General features: G+C 32.9%; 2 protein-coding genes across 2 annotated transcripts in view; one reads left to right on the plus strand and one right to left on the minus strand.

The window, feature by feature from the left end:
- The window catches only part of LOC105556256, a 1789-nt gene extending 1328 nt beyond the window's left edge, over window positions 1-461 (minus strand). Inside the window, exon 1 of the mRNA XM_012003342.1 lies at window positions 1-461. Coding sequence (XP_011858732.1) covers window positions 1-264 — 264 coding nt within the window. The 5' untranslated portion in view covers window positions 265-461.
- Window positions 462-4189: 3728 nt separating this feature from the next.
- On the plus strand, window positions 4190-7795 carry LOC105556257 (the record flags this gene model as incomplete). The annotated part of the gene is made up of 6 exons (XM_012003343.1): window positions 4190-4199; window positions 4890-5069; window positions 5799-5873; window positions 5948-6282; window positions 6599-6758; window positions 7688-7795. Coding segments are annotated over exons 1-6 (868 nt in total), but the record flags the coding sequence as incomplete, so codon positions are not given.
- Window positions 7796-10312: the final 2517 nt, after the last annotated feature.

Below are 10312 nucleotides of genomic sequence, written 5' to 3' on the forward strand. Positions count from 1 at the left end.
TCGCAAAGCCACTTGCACCGCTTCTTGCACGTCTACGTCTGTAGAAATTTGACGACCTCGCAAAGCATCCTTGAGCGGCCGAAACAGATAAAAGTCGGAGGGAGGAAGATCGACTTTTATCTGTTTCGGCCGCTCAAGGATGCTTTGCGAGGTCGTCAAATTTCTACAGACGTAGACATGCAGGAAGCGGTGCAAGTGGCTTTGCGACCAACCGAAAACCTTCTCGGAAGGTATACGCAAGCTTGTGCACTGGAACAAGTACATTGCCAAGGGAGGAGACTATGTTGAAAAATGACGTACATAGTGAACCCACATTTTTGTAAAAATAAATTGTAGAACGAAAAGTTCGGATAATTTTTGACTCACCCTCGTATATATTCTCGCGACCGTATGCATTTTGTGATCACTGATCAAGTTTCGTGCATTATAATGCTTGAGTTCAACTTTTCAATGGCATTAGTAACAACGCTATTTTGTCGATCTCTGAGCATTGTTCAATAAGGAAAATAACATTTATACATTTTTAAAAAGCCGTCTACAATGGAAAGTCGTAGATTATAGCAATAAGATTAATCAATTATCATATTCGATAATTATTATATTCTCACATTCAACTGTGATTGGTTAATATCTTACTGCTATGGCCTACGACTTTCTATTATAGACGACCCTTAACATTTACAAATTTTTTATAACAAAAAATCATAAAAACTAGTTTTATGCAAATTGACATTATTATTTATTTTAATTATATGATCTGATTTCCTTTATTAATTTGAATTTTTTCTTTCTAGTTAGGTCAATCTAAAAACAATTAATCAGAATGAATCAAAATGAATCAAGTACATCACGTATTAATAAGGTAAGATTATTTACATAATAAAACATATATATATATATAACTTTTTACATTTCAATTGTTGTATGAACTGATTCTCAACTTTCTAATAATAATGTTATAATAATGTTTAAAATTATAAGATAAAAATTAAAAAAGAGTTTTATATGCATTTATAAACTTTTTCAGTTCTATAAAAAATGTCACACTGAAGAGTATTTAAAGAGAATTATAAAACGAAATATTAAAACAAATATTGAAAAAAATATACAAAAAGAAACGGATGATAATCCAACCATATCCATTCAAAGAAAAAAAATGCAGGTTTCAACATCCTTGGGTACTCCGATGGAACAAACAATACATGACAGTTTTTTATCTCCTCAAAATTCATTAGAAATCAGTCACATTCCAAATAATTTATATGAAGCATTGTCTGAACCTTGTGATTCCGAATTGTCACTTGAGATCTTTAAAGATCATCTCAGATGTTGGGCAATTGGGCATCATATCGCACAAACAGCTATTAGTGATTTATTAAAAATTATAAAATCAGATTTAAAATTAAATTCATTGGTTACAGATGCACGGACTCTTTTAAAAACTGAAAATATAAATAATAAAATAATTAATTTACACCCTGGAAAATATTATCACTTTGGATTGAAGTCAAAATTACTGTTAAAATTAATTCAGAACGATTTTAAAGGTAATGAGGTTAATATATCTGTTAATATTGACGGCCTTCCTCTCACAAAAAGTACTGGTAGCCAATTTTGGCCTATTTTAATAAAAATCGATGAATTGGAAAAACTTCAACCATTTCCAATAGGTGTTTACCACGGAGTAACTAAACCAACCAACTCTAATATTTTTTATCTAGATTTGTTGAAGAAATGAAAAGTTTGCAAAACGAAGGTTTATATTTACATGATAAAATAGTAACAATAAAAATTAGTAAAATTATTTGTGATGCTCCTGCAAAATCGTTCGTTTTGTGTGTAAAAAATTTTAATTCTTATGAAAGTTGCACCAAATGTCACGCTGAAGGATTATTTCAAAAGAATAGAATGACTTTTCCTGAATTGAATTCTAAATTAAGAACAAATGAAGATTTTTATTCTCAAAGTGATAAAGATTACCATAAAGACGTATCTGTTTTATGTGATTTGAAAATAGACTTTATTAAAGGTGTTCCATTGGATTACATGCATCTGGTGTTATTAGGATTAATGAAACGTTTATTAGCATTTTGGGTTAGAGGAAATCAAGAAGTTCGTTTGTTCAAAGAGGATATTGATATTATTAATGAAAGATTAAAAGTAATATATAAATCAACTCCTTATGAATTTTCAAGAAAACCTAGACTAATAACGGAATATGATAGATGGAAAGCTGTTGAATTGAGAACTTTTTTATTATATTATGGTCTATGGGGGCTTGTTCGCCCTGTATCGTTGCGCAGACGGTGTTTTCGCTCGGTGGAGTAGGATCGCTTTAGGCAGGCCTTTCACAGAATAGAGTGTGATGTGTGAAAACGAGATATATTTACAGCTATGTACAAGTATATACAACTTTCGTTTAGGTCGAATTTGTGCGCCTTGCGGCGCGTGTCAAAAATATATCTACCGAGAAGCGCGGTAATTTAGGTTACGCTCTCGGTAAGATATGTGAGGGGCCGTTACGGTCACCCTGATGGGGCCGTATGGGCACTCCGGTTCAGGCTCCGAGTCCGACTCGCTAGTAGTCCAGCCTCTGGTCTGCGTGGCCTGCGTGCGTGCTTCAGTGGTCGAAGTCTGCGTCGTCTGACACCGTACCGTGCGTGGTGGAGATCGCGGTGACGGTGGCAACGGAGAGATCGGTGAGAATAGGCGCGCTTGGATGTAGCGTGGGCTGGTGAAGCGCCTTACACGTAGGTCCCACGGGCTGATGAATATCCGTGGCGGTCTCGTTAAGCGAGGAGGCGGCAGCTCTATCTTATGTAATTTCCACGGCCTGTACTCTATGCAGGATAAGCGTGGTCGGCCGCGTCGAAGCGATGGTGTTGCTGGCGCTGGTTTTGTAGTCGCCGCTCCGTTCGCCGGGCGTTCTACCGCTGCTCCGCTCGCTGCAGGTTCAGCCGCTCCTCCGCTCGCTGCTAGCTCCGCCGACTGCTTCGGTCCTCCGTCGAGGGGCGAGATCCCGCCGGTAACTCCCGGAAGATCCTCGGTGCTCGGCTCGGCGTAAGTTGGTGCTCCGTCCGCTAACTCTGCTCGTGGCTGTCTCCTCGGTGTAACTACCGCTCTCGGCTTGCTGGTGCGCATGAGTCCTCGATATATCCTGTGAATTATCTTTGGAGTCGATTCGCAGAGTTGGCTTATCTCCGCTCCCTTATATACCGTAGTTCACCGTTTTTCAACTCCGAGAATGTTATTGTTTTCCTGCGGCTTCTAGCGGTGTCTCGTAGAGTTTAGCTCCGGGGGTGTCTCCCTCGGACTGAATGTTTTCGCGCGCGTCGCGCGCGCGGTCGCGAGTTGTATTGTGGTGGCCGTGTTGCCGTTCCGTAGGGGCGCCTACGGCCGCCACATGGTCCATGGCTAATGGAACCATTTTTAAAAAATCAATACTTTCTCCATTTTCTTTCCCTCCATTGTGCAATTAGAATTTTAGTTTGTGAAGACTTATTAAAAGAATACATTGATTATGCTAATGATTTATTAATATATTTTGTACAGGAGTTTGGTTTTTATATGGCAACGAATATGTGAATCATAACGTTCATAATGTTATTCATATAATATCAGATGTGAAAACATTTGGCCCGCTAGATAAATTCAGCGCTTTTCCATTTGAAAATTATATGCATACAATTAAAATGATGATTAAAACATCAAATAAACCATTGTCCCAATTTATAAAAAGAGTAAACGAATTCGATAAATATTCTTCTAAAGTAGAACAAAAAAATTTTATTAAAGAAGATGGTCTTCGTTTAATAAACAATAAATCAGTAGAAGGTTTTTCAGCTATACATTATAAAAATTTTAGAATAGAAACTAAAGAACCCAATTGTAATTTTCTATTAAAAAATAATCAACCTATAAAAATAATTGATATTTTGCGAATTAATAATATGTTTTATATTAAATATAAAAATTATAAAATGAAACCCTACTTTGACAATCCAATGAAAAGCACTGTATTTTGGTGCGGTTTTACTGAAATTATTGATGAAGAACATATCACATCTGCTGGCAATATAAGAAGGAAAGCCTTCAAAATAAATGACTGTTTCTTGTCAATATTACACACAGACTGACCTTTCAAGATACACATTATTATTTGTCACAGCATAATACTGTCTTTACCAACATGTTCGCAGGTCTGTGTTTTATCCCTATTTTAAACACTGCTTTTAATTTTAATTTTGTGTTTATTTGATTCAATGATTAAATGTATTCATATTGAATTCTACTACTTTCTTTTATTTAAAAAAAATGAAAAATATACAATATTTCCGTAATCTAACATTAATTTATTTTTTAGTATGCGGTTGTACAATTTGACAATTTAGATGTTTCGGTGGTTTCCATAATTTGGTTGGATGAACCAGATCACTGTTATTGGCCTACAGGAGTAAAAATGTTAGAACCGCAATAGTAAGGGAAGTGTCAGTTAAAGATAATTTTGTTAAATACAAATGTCACATTTTTAGTAAACATGGTAAGTAAAATTAAACTTTTATGCTTAAAAAAATAATATCAAGAAAAATATTGTGTGTGTTATGACATTAATCATTTTATTATAGTTATGTCACTGATAAAAAGAAATGTTTTACAATAATGTTTATACACTTGTATTAAAATAGATTATAATTTAAAATAAATTAAACATGTATATTATGTAAATTTATATCTCATTGAAATATTTTGTTCTAACTGTTATGACATTTTATAATATTTATATAAATTTATCTCTCTCTCTCTCTCTCTCTCTCTATATATATATATATATACAATTATTTAATTATGTAATTATTTTTATTATGATTATATGCCTATCTTTTTATTAGATACTTATGAATCAGCCTTAGAAGCAGAAAAAAAGATTGCAGCAACATCTGATTCTGAGGTTGAATCAAGAATTGGAAAAAGAAAAATAAAAAATAATAAATATGAGAATTATGTCAATTATCCTAATCCTCCGAGATTGGTATCATTCAAGGAATCTCAAAAATCAAGTATTGCATCAGGTTAATATTTTAAGTTTTATTTGTGCAAACCATTTTGAGAAATAGTTTCTTGCTTCATCATCTCAATAATTTAAATGTTTTGCTAACTTCAAATGCTATGCTTGAATTCATTGGTCGAAATATTGCTGATCAGTGGATTAATTTTAAGAGTGTTTATAAATGTTAATTGTGTGAATATTTAAAATTAAATTAAATTTTATTGAGTTTTGCCTTTCATATAAAAGATTTTATATTTGACTTACATATTTATTTGAAAGAAAGCTTATGTATAGATTTATAAAACGTTTATTATATAACATTATATTATAAATAAATATAAATTATATGTATATTATAATTTAATAATGACTTGTTAACAATAAATGTAAACGTATATTAATGTAGATTTATTTCCTAAAAAATAGAATAAAATTGTAAAGTAAGATCAGTAAAAACTGACATTATATTTTAAACATTAAAATCTGCAAATAATGAAATCTGCAGAAGAATAATATATTATAATAATTATGTAGAAAATGCTACTTTAGATAATATTTGAAATAAGTCTTCTCATCGGCAACAAAAATTTTTAATATTACAGATTTTTGATCGGCAACTAACAATAAGTTATATTGTATTATATTAGCTTTCCTCCGATTTAATTATTGCTTAAAACTTTAACATATTTTATACAGTTGAATAATGGAAAAGGTTTGCCTGTTTATAGAATGAAATTAATTTATTTTTTAGTCTCAACGCACACGAACAAGGATGTTGAATTAAATAATTTGCAAATTAATTTACAAGATATACAAGATAAAGATGGTAATAAAAATAAATTTATGTAATTAAAAGCTTTTTCATTAAAACATTTATTTATTTAATTTCGTTTTTTTCAGATAATATTATCTTAGCAGGAGATAACATTGACGATATTCCAATAATAATCCCTAGTGAAAATCATATAGATTTCAATTTCACAGATTTGGAAACAATATTAAAAAATATTGCAACTGAAATTCAAAGTATGAAAGAAAAACAAGAGCAATTACTTTCAGAAATCCAAGAAACAACAAAACTGATCTTGGCTAAAATAAATAGTGAACAATATGGCAAAGAATACTCTATGCTAACCGATGATAAAATCAGGGAATACTTTCCCTTAACTTCTATTCAAAATTTCCTTGATTTCGATACTATGTTAAAAAATGATGAAGAAGCTTTCATGCAAGTAGTAAGTAAATTTGTTTGTCAATTATCATAAATTAAATCTAGCTTTAACAATAGCATAAATACATATAATAATGATATAATTGTAAAATGGCATACTTCAAATAAAAAGGTAAAATGCACTGTGACTTAATTAAATTTGTATGTCTCTAGTCTCTAATGTATTAAAGTTATTTGTTAATTAGTGAGGTACTAGAGAATGTTAAACAGTTACTACATATTTTTGATTAGCTGTATCATGCGCAAATGTATTCATGCATCAAAATTCATACATCGACTTAATTATTATATCAATTATAAAGGTAAAAACCATTGTTTAGGTTAACAAAATATTACAAATTGGCGGAAAAAATGAGAGAGATTTCATTAAAAGAGCTTTGACTACAACATTTGATGATAATTTGGCCTGTATATGTTCATGGACGGGACAGAAAAATAATTTTAAGATTGGAGATGCACGTATCATACTAAGTATCAAAAGTAAGTATCAAAAGTAATTTTTAATACATATTGGTATCATAATCAGTAATTGTTTTATACATTTTGTAATTTATTACACTTAACAGATGGAAATGAGAAAACCTATTTAGAGAATTATGCTACAGAACATGACTAATTAATTAAAGTTGAACAAATTTATAATCATTATTTTTTTAATGGCAGTTCATATTTTGGCTAATATTTTATACAGTTTTAATATTAATGGACACTATGGATTTTCTGTTTATATTAAAATTGTTTAACTAGCTATAAGTAGTAAATTAAATAAAAATTAATTTTGTAAATTAAATAAATAAAAAATTATTTTAATAACAAGTTAAAAACTATCACACACAGCAATAAAATATATAACGTATCATTTATGAAAAAGAGTTCACAATGTCATCTATAAATTAGTTGTAGAAGAAAATTTATTGACATTGTATATTAATTAAGGCTGTTGGTTCTTTCTGACATTATAAATCAAGATGAAAGCAAAAAAAAGCTGCTCTAAATTCTTGCAAAATAAAGATATGTTTATGCATGATCATTGCGATCAATTAGGCAGATTTATAATATATTTCGCAAATTGTTCTAATTAAATTTCCGACATCAAAATGCGAGTACTTTTTGTCGAAAATTCATCCAATAATAAATAATCAAAATTAGTAAAAGGAAAGCTTTAGAACTATTTTATAAATTTATTTAATTAATTGCAAGTGACATTTTATGGATGTTTATATCATCAATTATTTATATCAACATATTTTTCCAACTCATTTTTTTGTTCTTGATGTCATAATCTAAAGTAACGCGGTGAAGAGGACAAAACTTTTAATTTTTTAATATAGAATTCTTTAATATAGATGTCTTTTCTTTATTTTGTTATAGCATATTAAATAACTTATACATATTCTTTTTTACTCCAGAAGCTTTTAAGACAACATTCCCTCGGAGCACTGAAAAGGATTTCGAACATATTGTAATGGAATGGTTTCGATTTGCTAACGTTCGCAAGCAAAAGAAGGAACTTTCAAGTACGTCATTCAGATATTATATAATTCCTTATTTCTTTTAACAGTTTCTCTGTCTTAACCTAATTATTTCAAATATTTCTATAAATATTTATTACATAACTAAATAAAGTTGGATTATAAGATTTTTACTAATTAAATTTTATTTTTATTTTCCAGGAAAAGAAAACTGAAAAAGTCTTACCAAAAAAATGTAAAATTGAAACATTTTATTATATTGTTTAATGCGGTACTTTTTGTCGAAAATTCATATAATTTTTTAAGTTTTTCTGATTACTTTGAAAAGTACTGTTCTGTTTAGTTTATGGTAAGTTACTTTCGTATAATAAGTATATGATGATTTTGTATGAAGTTTACGTTGTCAGTTTGTATTTTAAATATAAATTTTATGTTTGTAATGTGCATATGAATATATATACATATATGTTACATTTTTATATTGACATACGTATTACATTTATATATTGTATTGAAATATAGATATTTTTCTATATGTGTCGTATTTATAAAATATAATTCTTTAATAAACATATCCTTCAAGATACTTGATCACTAAGCTGCTTTGTATACAGTAACAAATTTTCAATATTATTAGCATATTCAAATATTGCATTTTTGTTTTTCTGAGTATCGATAATGTAATTTTTTCCTAAGACAAAAGCATGAAAACTGAAAAATTTCTGTACTCTGATTGCAAAAAATTAACAATTCATCATGGTTAATTTAAAAAAGTTAACTAATCAGGACACAGAAATTTTTCATTTTGAACGTGTTTGCCTTAGGAAAATTTACATGATAGAAGAACAAAAATGAAAAATATATTTAAATGTGCTAATAATATTTAAACTTTGTTGAAAATATGTTATATACAATGTAAATAAAATGACAAAAGTAAGTAAAATTAATATTACTATTAACGTTATTGCAATGTTTATATGATATTACATTGATATTGACATTAACTTCGTTTTATTATTGCTTTAATGTTATGAGAAACATTATTACAATATTTAAAAAACGTAAATGCAATATTATTTACAACAACATTACATTTGTTATTTCAACATTACCGAAACCTCCAAATCTGTGTCAAAGTATGTTCATAATGATATTGCACGCAACATTAAAAACTACATACTTGAAAACATTACTATGTTAGTGAATAACGTTATAATAACATTGTAACAATGATTTTCTGTTTACTGGGACTGGTATACCACTTTCTTTACTCATTTCCATGTTTGTCTGTTTGTTTGTCTCTTCTATCCTCGTCGCCAATGTAGCGTATTTGGGTGAGGAATGAATCGTACAGTTTCTGAGTGTTAGCGTATCCTTTATTCTCGGCTTCCACTCTGTGCACATACACCGGCTCTCTCTGTACGCTTGTCGCCATCTGCCTAGCCCAGTGAACTCTATACATACTGGAATGAGTGATCTATAGTTCTGGCTGTTGCCGAGAGAGAGGTGCATTGGGTGAATCCTTGTCTCCTTCTAGTACTACCTGATTGGATTATCGCATATAAGTGACGCCCTTCTTGTCGTCATTTATATGCAACTATCCAATCAGGTAGTACTAGAAGGAGACAAGGATTCACCCAAACGCACCTCTCTCTCGGCAACAGCCAGAACAATAGATCACTCATTCCAGTATGTATAGAGTTCACTGGCCTAGCCTCGCTATCCGCACGCCATCTCTGTCGCCGAGCGCCAGTTAGTATCGCGCCTGTGCGTGGATACACTACAGTGTCTAGGTGTATTAATACCTCGAACTCGATGTCCACGCATCCCAGGTCGCCGATGACGACGTCCAGACAGTGCGCCCCATAGTTTTCGGTGTCTAGGTGTATTAATACTTTGAACTCGATGTTCACTTATTTCAGGTCGCCGATGACGACGTCCAGACAGTGCGCCCCGTAGTTTTCCGTGTCTAGGTGTATTAATACCTTGAACTCGATGTCCACGTATCCCAGGTCGCCGATGACCCCCCGTGGAGCGCCACCTTGTCGTGGTGGGGGGCTTAGGCGGGCGATCGACCGAGAGCCGTCCGTGTGCCGTTTCAGGCTCCGACGGTTCCTTAGGTCGGTCGTCCGCTGTCTACGAGCGCTCCGCTAGATCCTCCGTAACTCATTGCACGCCGGTGTTCCGGCAGAGTTGCGGGGGGTGGCTCTCCCGTCGCTGGGCTGGACGTGGTCCTGTCTTGGCGGCGGGGGAGGGTCCGACCCTGGCGGCGTAACCGTACGTGGTGCGGGTCGCTGGGTGGGCGGACTGTAGGAGGGCCGGGCACACAGTCTAGTGGGTCCGGCAACGGACAACGCGGGCCGTTATCCCCTGTGTCTCGGGACGACGTCCTTTTTAGGACGTGCGTCCTGGCATGGGGAGCCGGCTCCGCCCGTCCGCAACAAGGTGACGGGCTACCGGGGCCGCTCGGACGTTTCCGAGGCGGGGCTCGGCGGCCTGGGACCCTCCGGAGCCGCTGGGACGTATTCCCAGGCGGGGTCCGGGGGGCCGGAGGCGGGGTGT

This window comes from Vollenhovia emeryi, unplaced genomic scaffold, assembly GCF_000949405.1.
Source record: "Vollenhovia emeryi isolate VEMERY1.0 unplaced genomic scaffold, V.emery_V1.0 DF940169.1, whole genome shotgun sequence".
Taxonomy (NCBI): Eukaryota; Metazoa; Arthropoda; class Insecta; order Hymenoptera; family Formicidae; genus Vollenhovia; species Vollenhovia emeryi.